The following is a 16604-nucleotide window of genomic DNA, read 5'->3' as shown; positions in this document are numbered from 1 at the left end:
ATACCAGAACTTTGGGTTTGCCTCATGAGCCATGAAATCCCTAGGCTCAAAATCAGCAGGCAGCCCTGAAGGATTCTGTGGAAGTTCTGTGACTGGTAGGACCCCATATTTCACAAACAAGTCCCTAAACCTGAATCCAGCCAGCCTCCCAGTGAGTCTTGCAATTGCTGATGGAGGAGACTCCACCCACTCTCCAGGGACTTCATCCTGGAGATCACAGTCCAGAACAATCAGTAGCTGACAAAGGAACTTCCACTACCAGAAAGGGAAGAATCAGCCTGATTTCTATAGAAAACTGATTTTACCAAACACTATGAACCCTTTCCATGAACTACCTCTAGAGTACAGAGGTAACAATTAAAGTAGAAGGCGTACTGTCAAGAAGGACCAGTGTAGGATAGCAAAACAAGAAATGTCTTGCTGTTATGACACAATGGTTCAAATCTTGGCTTCAGCACTTGCAATTTATTCTTTGACAAGTCACCTTAACTTCCTGAACCTCAGATAATTCATTTCAAGAGTGAAACTCATAAGAGCTATTCCAGGATTATTGGGAGGAATCAGTAAATTAATGTGGAAATGTCTAACACAGAATAAAGGCTCCATAAACCTAATGGTTTCACAGAATCACTGTCTTTCATGGTCCCTCAAGAAACTCAAGGCAGGTGATGACGTAGTTCATAGGAGAGCAAAAATAGATTACGAAAGTACTCACAAGGAATTGTTGGGATAACTGGGAATGTTTGACTTGGAGAAGAAGAAACTATATAAAAGTGGGCATTACCACTATTTGTCTTAGAAGAGAGTTGGTTTTACCCAACACACAGAGCCAAGCATAATACTAATGTGTAGGAGGTATAGAAAGAGCAATCTAGCTTGCTCAACAAGTAGATTTTCCAAAGGCAGAGTGGACAGAAAGCCTCCATCACATAAAGAGCTCTGCCACTGACAACCCTGGAGGCACAATTCACATGACATCTGTATGAATGGCCCTGCCTGGAGTCATGCAGCCACAGCCTAAGAAGCCACATAGAGGCAGCCCTCATGCACACCTGAGCTAGATAACAATTTGGGGAGATTATTCTAGCACAGAGGGACCCCATATTGGTCCCTTCCAGTCTTGATGGTCTAACATTCTCTGGTCTTAAAGAAAACATCCCAGACAATAAGCAAGTGAATTTGAAGAAAAACTGCACCAAGGTCCAATTTCAGGTGGTATGCAGAAAGAGATAAAAGCTCTCCATAGTAACTGCCAGTTGTGGACTCCAGATGGTAAATACTTTTTTTCTCTCTGAGCAGAGGCTGGGACATTTACTTAACATCTGACGCTGAAGAAAGCAAAGACCTTTAGTTCTGGAATCTCAATTTCATTATCTTCTTCAGGTGAACCAGCTATATTGAGCCTATGGCCAAAAGAAATCTCAGCACTGTGACAGAGTTCATTCTTGTAGTCTTCACAGATCACCCTGAACTGGCAGTTCCACTCTTCCTAGTGTTTCTCAGCTTCTATCTTGTCACTTTTCTGGGGAATGGGGGGATGATCATTCTAATCCAAGTGGATGCCCAACTCCACACCCCCATGTACTTCTTCCTGAGCCACCTTGCTTTCCTGGATGCCTGCTGTGCCTCAGTAATCACCCCTCAGATTCTGGCCACACTGGCCACAGACAAGATAGTTATCTCCTATGGCTGCCGTGCTGTGCAGTTCTCTTTCTTCACCATCTGTGCAGGCACAGAGTGTTACCTGCTGTCAGTGATGGCCTATGACCGCTTTGTTGCCATTAGCAATCCACTGCACTATAACATGACCATGACTCCAGGTACCTGCAGGGTCTTTTTGGCCAGTGCCTTCATCTGTGGGGTGTCAGGGGCCATTTTGCATACCATGTGCACCTTCACCCTCTCCTTCTGTTGTGACAGTCAGATCAACTTCTTCTTCTGTGACCTCTCACCCCTGCTGAAGCTCGCCTGCAGTAGCATGACACAAACTGAGATTGTCATTCTCCTTTGTGCAAAATGCATGTTCCTAGCCAATGTCATGGTTATCCTGATCTCCTACATGCTCATTATCAGAGCCATTTTGAGGGTGAAGTTGGCAGGTGGGTAAGCCAAGACCTTCTCCACCTGCACCTCCCATCTCACCACTGTTGTCCTCTTCTTTGGGACACTTGCCTTCATGTACCAGAGAAGTAACTCCGACAAATCCTCAGAGGAAGACAAGATAGTGTCTGTCTTTTACACTGTAATCATCCCTATGTTGAACCCCTTGATCTACAGTCTGAGGAACAAAGATGTAAAAGCTGCATTTGGAAAACTCATTGGTAAATTCCAATTTCCAACGAATGTAGCTTTTGATGAGGGTCCTTCATCATGACCCATCTTTTCTCCAGGTCTTCATATTCTGGTGGGCATCATCACCAGATGGTGATTTCCCTCAACAATGTACAGTAGGTAGTTTTCTTCAATGCCTGTAAGTGGGCAGGAACTACCTGTCCTGTAGAGGAAAATGCAAGGTTCATGATGTTGGTTTGGATGACTTCCTCTACCTCCATTTGTCTTCCCCGCTCTCTCCTTAGCCCTCCCAAACTTTCTGGATTCTAGGGCTACTCTCTGGCATCACAGAGATAAAAAGTAGCATAGTCATAAGCAAACTGATTACCATATCCAACCTCCCACTCCCCAACTCAGCCATGCTTGGGTTTCTTAGTTGCCCTTACTTATTCTTCTGTTACTGTGCTCATTGACACTGACTTTACTCTTTGTAGAAAATTATAGCTATAAATTGTACTAATTGGAGAATAAGGGTTTTTTGTGGTATGGATAACCTACCAACTCACTATAAAGTGAATGAAAAGAACCTATGAACCCAGTGAAATTTCTAATCAGAAAAAATTAGAATAGATAGGGAAAGGGTGCTTTCTTTTGGCTACTCTTCCTCTAATGTCTTCCTAAATGGTTTCTAATATCTGCAGGACTATAATATCTTCTTCTTAAGTGACAGTTCTCTAGATTCTGAATCTCCAATTTCTTTTTTTCTCCTCCTAAACACAGTGCCTGCCTCATGACAATTACTGCTCTCAGGCTTGTTCCCAGGGTCTGCAAAGTCAACAATGATAGACCTGTAGCAAGTAGTCTCAATTGATACTACTTTCTCAGGTAAAAATAGCCTCTATGATTATAGAAGTAATTATTGTCCACATCAGATGGTGAACTCCTGAGGACAGGGTCATAATGCTTCATTTAATACTCTCTTCTATATTGCTGCTTCTGGTACACTGAAAACTACTATACATTTATGAAAGAAATTAAAGAAGAGACAAATAAATAGAAAGACATCCCACATTCGAGTGTAAACTAGTTCAACCATTATGGAAGACAGTGGGGTGATTCCTCAAGGATCTAGAACCAGAAATACCAACTGACCCAGCGATCCCATTGCTAGGTATATACCCAAAGGATTACAAATCATGCTACCATAAAGACACATGCACACGTAAGTTTATTGCGGCACTATTCACAATAGCAAAGACTTGGAACCTACCCAAATGTCCATCAATGATAGACTGGATTAAGAAAATGTGGCACATATACACCATGGAATACTATGCAGCCATAAAAAAGGATGAGTTCATGTCCTTTGTAGGTACATGGATGAAGCTGGAAACCATCATTCTGAGCAAACTATCACAAGGACAGAAAACCAAACACCGCATGTTCTCACTCATACTGGGAATTGAACAATAAGAACACTTGGACACAATGTGGGGAACATCACACCCCAGAGCCTGTCATTGGGTGGGGGTATGGGGAAGGGATAGCATTAGGAGAAATACCTAATGTAAATGACGAGTTAATGGGTGCAGCAAACCAACATGGCACATGTATACATATATAACAAACCTGCACGTTCTGCGCATGTACCCTAGAACTTAAAGTATAATTTAAAAAGAAAGAAAGATATCCCACATTCATTAATTGGAAAACTTAATATTACTAAAATATTCATTTTATCCAAAGCAATCTACAAATTTAGTGCCACTCCCATCAAAATCCCAATGGCATTTCTTAGAGAAATAGAAATTGTATATGGAACAATAAAATACCTAGAACAGCTAAGGCAATCTTGATAAAGAAGAATAAGCCAGAGGCATCACATTTCCTGATTTCAAAATATAGTAATTCAAACAGTATTGTACTGACATAAAAATAGACATATACATCAATGGAACAGAATAGGCAGCCCAGAAATAAACTCACACATATATGGTCAACTGATCTTTGACAAAGGTGCCAAGAATACACAATGAGGGAAAAGACAGTCTCTTCGATAACTGGTGTTAAGAAAACTGCATGTCACTATGCAAAAGAATGACACTGGACCCTATGTTATGCACACACAAAAATTAACTCTAAACAGATTAAAAACTTAAATGTAAGACCTGAAACTGTAAAACTCCTAAACAAAATAGGAGAAAAGCTTCATGACATTGGTCTTCCCAATAATTTCATAGATAATGACACCAAAAACACAAACAAAAAAATCCAAAATTGATGAGTGGAACTACATCAAACCAAATATCTTCAGCACAGCAAAGGAAACAATCATCAGAGTGAAAAAGCTACCCAAAGAATGGGAAAAAATATTTGCAAGCCATCTGTTTAATAAGAAGTTAATTGCTAAAATATATATGGAACTCCGGCAACTCAATTGTAATAAAATAAATAATACAATTAAAAAATGGACAAAGGAACTGAATATATATCTCTACAAAGAAGACCTACAAACAGCCAACAGGTATATTAAAAGGTGCTCAGCATCACTAAATCATAAGGGAAATGCAAATCAAAACTACAATGAGATACCACTTCACACCTATTTTGAAGACCATTATTAAAAAAAAAAAAAGATAGCAAATGTTGGTGAGAAAGTACAAAAATTGGAACCCTTGGATGTGTTCCAGTGTCCAAGGGGGTGGAACATGTTTGTGGGGATGTTAAATGGTACAGCCACTATGGGAAACAGTAGAGAGTTTCCTCAAAAAATTAAAAATAGAATTATCAAATGATCCAGCAGTCCCACTCCTGGACATATATCCAAAAGAGTTTAAATTAGGATCTCGAAGAAAGATCTGCACTCCCACATTCGTTGCATCATTACTCACAATAGCCTAGATATGGAAACAATCCAAGCATCCATCAACAGAATGGGTAAACCAAATGTGGTATAGACAAAAAACAGAATATTAGTCAGCCTTAAACTGGAAATTTTACCATTTGCTACAAGATGATGAACCTGGAAGACATATGCTTAGTCAAATAAGTCACAGACAGAAAATACTGTATAATTCCACTTTTATGAGGGATCTAAAATATTTAATCTTATAGAAGCAGAAAATACAATGGTGGTTGCCAAGGCATGAAGGGAAGGGAAAATGGATATGAAGTTACACTTAAAAAAGATGAATAAGTCCCAGAGATCTACTGCACAACCTAGAGCCTATAGTTAACAATAAAGTTTTGTAAACTTAAAAGTTTATGAAGAGGGTAGATCTCATGTAATTGTTCTTCCCACAAAAAAAGGAAAAGGGACAAAAGGAAACTTTTGAAGGTGGCGAATATTTTTGTTATTTTGATTTTGGTCATGGTTTTATATGTAAGCATATGACCAAATTCATCACATTTTATATATTAAATATGTACAGTTTTTGGTATATCAATTATACCTCAATAAAAGTATAAATTAATTGCTGCTTCAGAATAAATCTTACAGAGCATTGTCGTCATTTCATTTGCATGTCATGGCAACTCAAATGGTTGAGTAACAAAGTATTATTAGTGTCTATCTTACCTTCTCTACACAATTTCTTAAAGATAATATCTGGTTAACCAGGGGTGTAGATGCAGAAATGCATAGAACTTATAATAAAACTGGACTTGTATCCTCTCTGCTATTTAATAACTCTGTAAACTACAAAAAAAAAATCTACCTTCTCAGAACATCAGTTTCCTCAAATCAAAAAAGAATAATATTTCCTACTTGAAAGAATTGTTATAAAAATTAAAGATGATGAAAATTAATTTGTAAGTTTGGATTAGTCCGAATTGGTTAGGTTTTCTGCAGCAACAATCGACTCCAAAAAAATATGTTATTTATTGTTCACAATGCTTGACTCAGGCAAATTGACAGGGGGCTCTGCTTCATGTAGCCATTCAGGCACCCAGGATTAAAGAAGCCCCACCATTTTAATAGCTATACTGTCTGGAACATGCAATCTCCTCAATCACCAGAGCAGAGGATAAAAAACTACAAATTCACACATGAACATTTACTGCTTCAGTGCATTGGTTAAAACTAGTCACATAGTCCTGCCTCACTAAAAGGAGCCCATCAAAGATAAAAGAAAAGTGTTGCATTGGCTAAGCAATACTGACTCTCCTAGAGATTATCTGCGGTTACAATTATTAACATTCCAAAAAATCATGAATAATCAGATTACTTTTTTATTGTTCATTTTATTTCCTACAAATCACTCCTCCCATATTTGGGGAAATTATTATGTTTTGCCTGTACAAAAGCTTATTTTGTATAGGCAAAATACACTTATTTTTGGATACCTCAGCTGGTACTGGAGAAGATTTGGGAAAAAGCAATTTTAGGGGTAGGGAATAAAGACTTCTGTTCTGGGAATGTTTTACATTAAAAAAAAAAAAAAAAAACTACCATCCAACTGAGAATTGGCCTTTCTCTCTCTCTTATCCTTCTTCCTCTTTATCCATGGGCTTCTTTCTTTTCTTTCTTCTCCACTCCTTCAGTTCATATGGCAGGTCATGGCCTTGTACAAAATACAAGCTTCATATATTTTAGTTTTACTCAGTATATATTTTTTCATATTTTTGGCTTCAGATAGTAAAGTGTTTTAGGCTACATTGTATTTCACTAATAATATTCCCAGAGAAGGATTCTGATTAATTGAGTTTGGCTTAGATGCCAATGCATGTTTGAATGAAATCTGGCCTGGTAGAAAAGAATATTTTGTACAAAATGACTACTCCAAAAGTATCCATGCTACTGATGCAGTGCATGCCCATGCACACCCTTGGTCTGAGAACCAGTCCAGTGAGCCCACCCCCAGCAAAGCCACACCTCTGCTACTACAAATTCCCAAAGTCTAACCCACTGAGACACTCACAAACACTACTAATATGGATTTTAGCTGAAGAAGCTGCTAAAACACACTACTGTGCTTACCCAGAATCAAAGCCAATGCACTCTGCCCAATTGACATCCTAGGTCCCATCTATGGTAATAATTCTTTCCTTATGAAAGCTACTCCAGTAAATTGAAAGAGGTGACTATTCCACCAGATGCACTGATAATGTAGCAGCATGAGAAACATTAAAAAGTAAAAAACAAAAAAACATGACACTTCTAAAGGAACACAATAATTTTCCCTTAGCAGATCTCAAAAAATGAAATTTATGAAATGTCAAAAAAACAAAATATTAATCTGTGAAATTCAGTGAGATACAAGAAAATATAAATATATAATTCAACAAAATCAGGAAAATAATTCATGATCTGAGTGAAAAATTTAACAAAGAGATAGATGTCATAAAAAACAATGAAAAAGAAATATTGGATACTGATATGATTTGCCTATATCCCCACCCAAATCTCATCTTGAACTTGTAATTCCCATAATCACCGCATGTTGTGGGAGGGACCCAGTAGGAAATAATTGAATCACAGGGGCGGTTACCTCCATACTATTCTCATGATGGTGAGTGAATTATCATGAGATCAGATAGTTTTATAAGGGGCTTCCTCCTCTTCACTCTGCACTTCTCCTTGCTGCCGCCATGTGAAGCAGGACGAGTTTTCTTCCCTTTCTGCCATGATTACAAGTTTCCTGAGGCCTCCCCAGCCCTGTGGAACTGTGAGTCAATTAAACCTCTTTCCCTTATAAATTATCCAGTCTCAGGTATGCCGTTATAGCAACGTGAGAATGGACTAATATAGATGCAAAGAATTCAGTGAATGAAATCAAATCAAATAAACAAGTGAGAGCTTCAACAACAGATTAGATCAAGCAGAAGAAAGAATTTATGAACTTGTGAAGAAAACTCACAGGGCTTATGGGCCACCGCTAAGTGAACAAATATACATGCTATGGATGCTAAAGAAGAAGAGATGGGGAAAAGTGCAGAAAACTTATTTAATGAAATAATAGCTGAAAATTTCCAAAGTCTTGAGAGAGATATGAACATCCAGATCCAGGAAGCTTAAAAGTCCCTAAATAAATTCAACCCAACCGATCCTCTCTGGAGCACATTTTAGTGAAACTTTAAAAAGTCAAAGAGAATTCTAAAAACAGGAAGAGAATATGTCAAGTCACATATAAGGGAATCCCCGTTCCACTAACAGAAGACTTCTCAGAAGAAACCTTGCAGGCCAAGAGAAAATGAAATGATATACTCAAAATGCTGAAAGAAAAAAAAAACCTGCCACCCAAGAATACTATACCCAGAAAAGCTTTGCTTCAGAAATGATAGAGAAAGAAAATATTTTCAAGAAAGGAAAGACTGAGGAAATTCATCAACACCAGGCTGGCCTTACAAGAGATACTTAAGGAGTCCTACATCTGGAAGTGAAAGGACAATGACTACCATCATGAAAACACATGAAAGTATAAAACTCACAGAAAGAGCAGAAAGAGAAAGGAATCAAACCTTATCAATACAGAAAAACACTAAACTGCAAAGATAAATAATGAGAGGAAAAAAGTTAAAAAGGGTATACAAAACAACTACAAAACAACCAGAAAGCAATTGACAAAATGACAGAAGTCCTCACTTACCAACAGTAAGCTTGAATGTAAATGAATTAAATTATCTAATTAAAAAGTATACACTAGCCAAATCAGAAGAAAAAAAACAAAAGACCTAACTATAGTCTATGGATCAAAGACTTAAATCTAAGATCCAAAACTGTAAAAATTCTGGAAGATGGCCAGGCGTGGTGGCTCACATCTGTAATCCCAGAACTTTGGGAAGCGAAGGGGGGTGGATCACCTGAGGTGGGGAGTTTGAGACCAGCCTCACCAACATGAAGAAACCCCGTCTGTACTAAAAATACAAAATTAGCCAGGTGTGGTGGTACACACCTGTAATCCCAGCTACTCGGGAGGCTGAGGCAGGAGAATCTCTTGAACCTGGGAGGCGGAGGTTGCAGTGAGCTGAGATTGTGCCATTGCACTCCAGCCTGGGCAACAAGAATGAAACTCTGTTACAAAAGAAAAAAAAATTTTGGAAGATAACTTAGGAAACCTGTTCTGGACATTGACCTAGGCAAAGAATTTATGACTAAGACCCCAAAACCAAATGCAACCAAAACAAGAATAGATAAATGGGACCTAATTAAACTAAAACGCTCTGTACAGCAAAAGAAATAATCATCAGAGTAAACAGACAACCCACAGAATGGGAGAAAATATTTACAAACTATGTATCCAACAAAGGACTAATAACTAGAATCTACACGGAACTCAAATCAGTAAGAAGTAAAAGTAAATAATCTCATCAAAAAGTGAGCAAATGACATGAATAGACATTTCTCAAAAGAAGATATACAAATAGCCAACAAACATATGAAACAATGTTTATCACTAATCATTAGACAAATGCAAATTAAAACCACAATGAGATACCACCTTACCAGAGCCAGAATAGCCATTATTAAAAAGTCAAAAAACAATAAATGTTGGCATGGATGTGGCAAAAAAGGAATGCTTACACACTGCTGGTGAAAATGTAAATTAGTTCAACCTCTATCGAAAACAGTATAAAGATTTCTTAGGGAACAGAACAAGACTCTTTCTCATATATAAATACTATATATATGTTTATTTATTTATAAAAATATAAATATATGTATAGTCATTCTATTGTGTTATCAAAAACTAGGAGTTAATTATTCTATCTAACTGTATTTTTGTACCCATTAACCAACCCATCTTTTCCTTCCAACTCCACTACACTTCTCAGGTTCTGATAACCACCACCATTCAACTCACTACCTCCATGATATCAATTTTTTAGCTCCCACATATGAATGAGAAAATGTGATAGTTATCTTTCTGTGCCTGGCTTATTTCACTTGACACAACGTTCTCCAGTTCCATCCATGCTGCTGCAAATGAAAAAATTTCATTCTTTTATATGGATGAACAGCCATATAAAATTCCATTGTGTATATATGCCATGTTTTCTTCATCCATTCATCCATTGATGACCACCTAGAATTCTATACTCTGTAAAAATATAATTCAATAATGAATTCTAAATAGACATCTTCAGATAAATTGAAGCTGAAAGAAATAGTTTTCAGTAGACACAAACTATAAGAAATATTAAATATAAATATAAACATACAGAAAATAAATATAAATATAAAAGAAATAGTGGCAAATGAACACTTTTATCTATAGGAAGGGGAAAAACACCATAAAGCATAAACATGTGTAACATAAAATACTGCTTTTTCAAATTTTTAAGGAACTACTGACTGTCTAATTAAAATAACAATTTATGATAAAGTTTATAACACATACAAAAGCAACATATATGACAATTATAGCACAAAGGACAAAGGAAAAAAGTAAACGGAATTATACCATTGCAAGTTTTTACATTGAACATGAAATGGTATAAAATTAACTCAAGGCAATCTATAATAAATTAAGGGTATGTGTTGCCATTTTTAGAGCAGCCACTATGGGATGAACAAAAAAAAGCCATATGCGGTCTAGAGATCCTTCCATTGAGAGTTAGAGTCTACAACAAATGTGGCAAAGTGATGTTGTATGAGTTCTGAGCCAAGGTCTCAAGAAGACTTACAGCTTCTGCTCTCACTCTCTTGAAGTGCTGCTCCAAGGGTTAGCATTCTTAAGGATGAGAGACTACCTGGCGTGGGAGAGCCAGCCAACCCAGCCCACCTAGCTTTGTAACCAGCCTACACTATGTGGAACAGAAACTAAGGCACCCCATCTAATGTGATTTACAAAATATTACGAGTCAATAAGTGTATGTCATTTTAAGTAACTAAATTTGGGAGTAGTTGATAGTCACCAAAAGGATGTATGTTGTAACTTAAGCACAGCTATTTTAAAAAATGATTCAAACAAGTATGGCTAAAAAGCCAAAAGACAAGCTAAAACAAAATAGTAAGGAAAAAACATGATTGATTCAAAAGAAAGGAAAAGAGAAACAAGAAAACAAAGAGAAAATGTGACAAATAGAAAGGAAATTCCCAGATAAAAAACTTAAACTGGGTCACATCAGTAATTTCATTAGATGTAAATGGATGAAGCCGATCAACCAAAAGACAAAGACTGCCATACTATTAAAAATAAGATCCACCTATATGCTACTTGCAAGGGACACAGTTCAAGGAAAAGGACACAAATGGGTTGAAAATAAAAGAACGGAAAATTATATGCCACACAAACACTAAGCATAAGAAAGCCAGGGTGCCTATATTAATGTTAGACAAAAGAGACTTTGGAACAAATAATATAACCAGAGATAAAGAAAAACATTTCATAATGACAAGATGATGAATTTATCTGATGGACCATAACAACCTTACATATCTGTGCACCCAATAACATAGCTTCAAAATACAATAAGATATAATGTACAGAAATAATGTTATATATATTATGTTTTATATATATTATGTTATATATTTTATATTATATTATTTTATATACTATATATAATGTATAGAAATATATAATTTATAGAAAGAGTAGGCAAAAAATCATTTAGGATAAATAAGATTTGAAAAACACTATTAAGCAACCTCACCTAATTGATATATAGGAAATGCTACATCCCAAACCAGCAGACTTCAAATTCCATTCAAGTGTATATAGAATATTCACCAAAATGGATCACATGTTGGTCAGGTTTAATAAATCACAAAGGATTGAAATCAAACCAAATATGTTATTTTACCACAATGGTATGAAACTAGTAATACAAGTAATTAATAACAAAAAGAAATTGAACAACACACTCCTAAATAACTCATGCATGGATGAATAAACCATGCATAGGAATAGGAAAATACTTTAAAATGAACACTAGTGAAATAAACATGAAACTTAATGGGATGATTCTAAAGTAGTGTTTAGAATTCTAAATGACTATAGTAGGAAAGAAAATTCTAGAATCAATGATCCAAGCTTCCGACTCAAGAAGCTAGAAAAAGAAAATCGAATTAAATCCAAAGAAAATCAAAGAAGAAATAAGAATGAGAAGACATCAATAAAACAGAAAACAGATGAATGTCACTTATACCTCAACAAAGCTGCTAATAAAATTAGATTATTTATTTATTTTTTATTTGTTTATTTTAGACGGAGTCTCGCTCTGTCGCCCAGGCTGGAGTGCAGTGACGTGATTTCGGCTCACTGCAAGATCCGCCTCCTGGGTTCATGCCATTCTCCTGCCTCAGCCTAAAAATAGATTTTTAAAACTCCAACAAAGTTAATTTTTGTCCCTTGAAAAGATTAGTAAAAGGCATAACTACCAATAATGTAAATGAAAAAGGGCATTACTACAGATTCTATTGATATCATAAAATATGAGATATTGTAACTAGCATGACAAAAAAATTTGACAAGTCGAAAGAAACCAATTCCTTAATAAAGTTAACTTTCATAAACTAAAACAAGAAGAAATAGAATCTGAATAGTCACATATCTGTTAAAGAGTCATATATCCTGTTAAAGAAATTGAATCTATAATTAAGAACACTTCACTCCCACTCCATCCCCACGACGGGATAAAAAACCCCGGGTGCAGATGATTTGTCTCAAACATTTAAGGAAGAAATGCCAGTTCTATACATATTTCTTCAAAAAATAGAAGAGGAAAGAGCAATGTTCAACTTGTTTTTTTAGTTAGCTTTATTGAGATTTAATTGATATAAAGAGTTTTGCCACATATATACACAATTACCGTAATCAACGTAAAGGACATATCCATCACTCCAAAAAGTTTCTTCATGCAACTTGGTAACCCATCTCTCTCCCATGCTCCATTTCCTTACAAACGCTTATCTGCTTTGTGTCATTGTCGATCACTCTGCATTTTTTACAATTTTACACAAATTGAATCAAAAGTATTAACTCATCTTTGTTTGGCTTTATTCAGCATAATTATCTTGGGATTTATCCATGTTGTTGCATGCACCATTAGTTCTTTTTGATTGCTGAATGGAATTTCCTTAAATGGATATACCAGAATGTGTTTACTCATTCACCTGTTGATGAACATTTAGATTGTTTTACATTTTTGCCTGATACAAACATGGCTGCTATGAACATTCATGCAGAAGTCTTTGTGTGGATATATGATGCCATCTTATTTGTCTTGAGCAAATAGCTAGGAGTGGAATACCTAGGGTTTTATGGTAGAAAAATGTTTAAATGTTTAAGCAACTGCCAAACTATTTTCCAAAATGGTTTTACATTTGACATTACAACAACAATAGAGAGTTACAGTTTCTTCGTATGGCTTCCAACACTTGGCATGGTCCGTATAAAATTGTATGACATTGGAAAGTATTTGCCAGTTTCTTATAATGTTAAATACACATCTAACCTATGCCCCAGTAATTCCCTTTCCTTAGTATATATGCAAGAGAAATGAATGCACATACTCATTCAAAAAGGCTTTTATAAGAATGTCCTCAGAAGCTTGATTCACAACAGCTCAACACTGAAGACAACCCAAATGTGTATGGACAGAATAATGGATAAACAAACTGTAGAATATTCATATTTATACATACAATGACATGGGCAAATCTCAAAAAATATTATGTTGAATGAAAGAAGCCAAGGCTGGGTGCAGTGACTCACACTTGTAATCCTAGCACTTTAGAAGGCCAAGTTTGAGACCAACCTGAGCAACATGGTGAGACCCCCATCTCTACAAAAAATATTTAAAAATTAGGCAGGGCACAGTGGCTCACACCTCTAATCCCAGCACTTTGGGAGGCCAAGGCAGATGGATCACTTGAGGTCAGGAGTTCGAGACGAGCCTGGCTAACATGGTAAATCCCTGTCTCTAGTACAAATACAAAAATTAGCCAGCCATGGTAATGGGAAACTGGAATCTCATCTACTCAGGAGGCTGAGGCAGGAGAATTGCTTGAACCCGGAAGATGCAGGTTGTAGTGAGCCGAGATTGCGCCACTGCACTCCAGCCTGGGTGACAGAGCAAGACACCACCTCAAAAAAAAAAAAAAAAAAAAAAAAAGAGACTGTCTCAAAAAAATAAAATTAGCCCGGTGTGTATGGTGCAGGCCTATAGTCCCAGCTACTCAGGAGGCTGAGGTGAGAGGATCACTTAAGCCCAGGAGGTAGAGGCTGCAGTGAGCTGATAGTGCCACTGCACTCCAGCCTGGGTGACACAGCAAGACTCCATCTCTAAAAATTAAAACATTATATATTACCAAAAGAAGAAAGAATCCAAACACAAGAGAACATACTCCATGATTTCATTTATACGAAGCTTAAGTAGGCAAACTAATTTATAGTCATAGATGTCAGAATAGCGGTGGTCTGTGGAGGGTGGAGGAAGAATGATTGTCTGGACAGGGACAGGAAGGGATTTTCTGGAGTGCAGAAATCTTTAATATTTTGATCTGTGTGGTGGTGATATGCATGCATACATATTTTTTAAATTCATTCAGCTATACATGTAAGATGAATGTATTTTACTGTATGTAAATTATACCTCAATAAAGTGCTGTCAGCGTAAAACAGAAAACCTGTATTTGGTAGTCGGTTCTCCTGAAAAAAAAAAAAAAAAGGAAAGGAAGAGGGAGAAGAGAGAGAGAGAGAAAATGAGGGAGAAAGAAAGAGAGGGAGGGAAAAGCATATTTACAATTTCATGGCTTTCCAGAATAGTCTTTAAATACATATGTTGTCCAGGCATTCCAGTCAATATAACATTTGTCCCAAATTTTTCATTTTTTTTATTATTAGTTTTGTAACTTTCAGTTTATACCTCCAGCTTCTACCATGCTGAGACCTAGTATGGTGTGAGACATGTATGCATGGAACAGAGTTGTCACTTTGATGCGTATTTAAGTCTAAAAGACAAATCAATCATATCTTATCTTGATTTTCCTGATTCTTTCCAGACTAAAATCTCTTGTCTTAAGAGAGCACTGATATGGTTTGGCTTTGTGTCCCCATTCAAATCTCATTTTGAATTGTAGTTCCCATAATCCCCACTCGCCATGGGAGGGACAAGGTGGAGATCATTGAATCATGGTGGCGATTTCACCCATCCTGTTCTCATGATAGTGAGCTAGTTCTCATGAGATCTGATGGTTTTATAAGGGGTTTCTCCCTTCATGCAGCACTCACTCTCTCTCCTGCTGCCATATGAAAAAAGACATGTTTGCTTCCCCTTCCACCATGATTATAAGTTTACGAGGCCTCCCCAGCCATGCAGAACTGTGAGTCAATTAAACCTCTTTCCTTTATAAATTACCCAGTCTCGAATATTTCTTCATAGCCACAGGAGAACGAACTAATACAAGCACACAAGATGCTCTCTATTAAAAATATGTATATATCAGACACAAGGATCTAGGGAGGGCTAATTTCTGTGGTCTAGGGTGGCAGTAAGAGAATATCTATGCTGCTGCTCCTAGCAGCCACCTGGTGTACCAGCCAGTTGTATTATGGCCCATGCCGTAGCATGGAAGATGCACAAAGCTGACAGGTTTTCCATTGGCAGGCTTTTAGGTATAAATGAAAAATGTGCAGAAAACAAGAACTAAAAAGCCCTGCTGTAGAAAATCTAGAGGGTAGTTTGAAAGCTCTTGCTACAGTGGTTTGGTCAGTTTTTGTATGATACAAAGCCACAGCAATATATTTTGTTTGGTAACCTTTTGTAATTTTGCAATAAATACTCTCAATAGCAGTAAACTCAAGAGATAGAAGTGCATGTTCTATCAATACAAAATTGACGAACATGTATTTTGCACAAAATGTTTGTCAGAGTCTATCATCCCTTGTGGAAGTAATAGTAATGTCCATGAGGATTTGAAAACTAGAAGATAAAAATCTGTTGAAGATGCATGAGGATTTGCTTTCAAAGACTGTGCCTGATGATAATGATTTAAAACACAACTATAGCAGGTGTGTTTACACGTCATTCTGTGAACCATGACTTTTCATTGAAATCAAAGGCAATTTTGTTCATTTTTTAATTTCAATTTTTTGTGTACAAAAAGAATAAAGCAATACTTAGTAAAATATTGGTTCTAATAGCAAAAATAATATTTTGGACACAGTGAAATGGTGACAGTCATATAACATATCACTAAACGTTTCAAACAGAAAATCATTTAAGTTATTCCAATAATTTGATTTTTGCATTCATTTCAAAGTAAAGTGGTTGAAAGTTCATTCTGCCAAAGATAAAATATCTGACATTATTGTGAGTATTTATATTCAGCTGAAAAACATCAACCTTAGAAACAACACTGTTTTGTTGTAGATGTATTTTGAGGG

The 16604-nt window shown here is 36.5% G+C and overlaps 2 protein-coding genes across 2 annotated transcripts in view; one reads left to right on the top strand and one right to left on the bottom strand.

Annotated features, from left to right (window-relative positions):
• Positions 1–16604, bottom strand: part of LOC100985167 (olfactory receptor 9Q1) — a 153402-nt gene that overhangs the window by 71118 nt on the left and 65680 nt on the right. The window lies entirely within an intron of this gene.
• Positions 1406–2107, top strand: LOC100969242 (olfactory receptor 9I1-like). Its single transcript, XM_008952015.4, has one exon. The coding sequence runs from the start codon at positions 1406–1408 to the stop codon at positions 2105–2107; it is 702 nt and encodes a 233-aa protein (XP_008950263.4).

Source organism: Pan paniscus, chromosome 9, assembly GCF_029289425.2.
Source record: "Pan paniscus chromosome 9, NHGRI_mPanPan1-v2.0_pri, whole genome shotgun sequence".
In the NCBI taxonomy this organism is placed as follows: Eukaryota; Metazoa; Chordata; class Mammalia; order Primates; family Hominidae; genus Pan; species Pan paniscus.
This window is presented reverse-complemented; position numbering and strand designations above follow the sequence as displayed.

Coding starts and splice junctions, on each gene's coding strand:
- LOC100969242 (XM_008952015.4), top strand. CDS start 1,406: ATGGCCAAAAGAAATCTCAGCACTGTGACAGAGTTCATTCTTGTAGTC.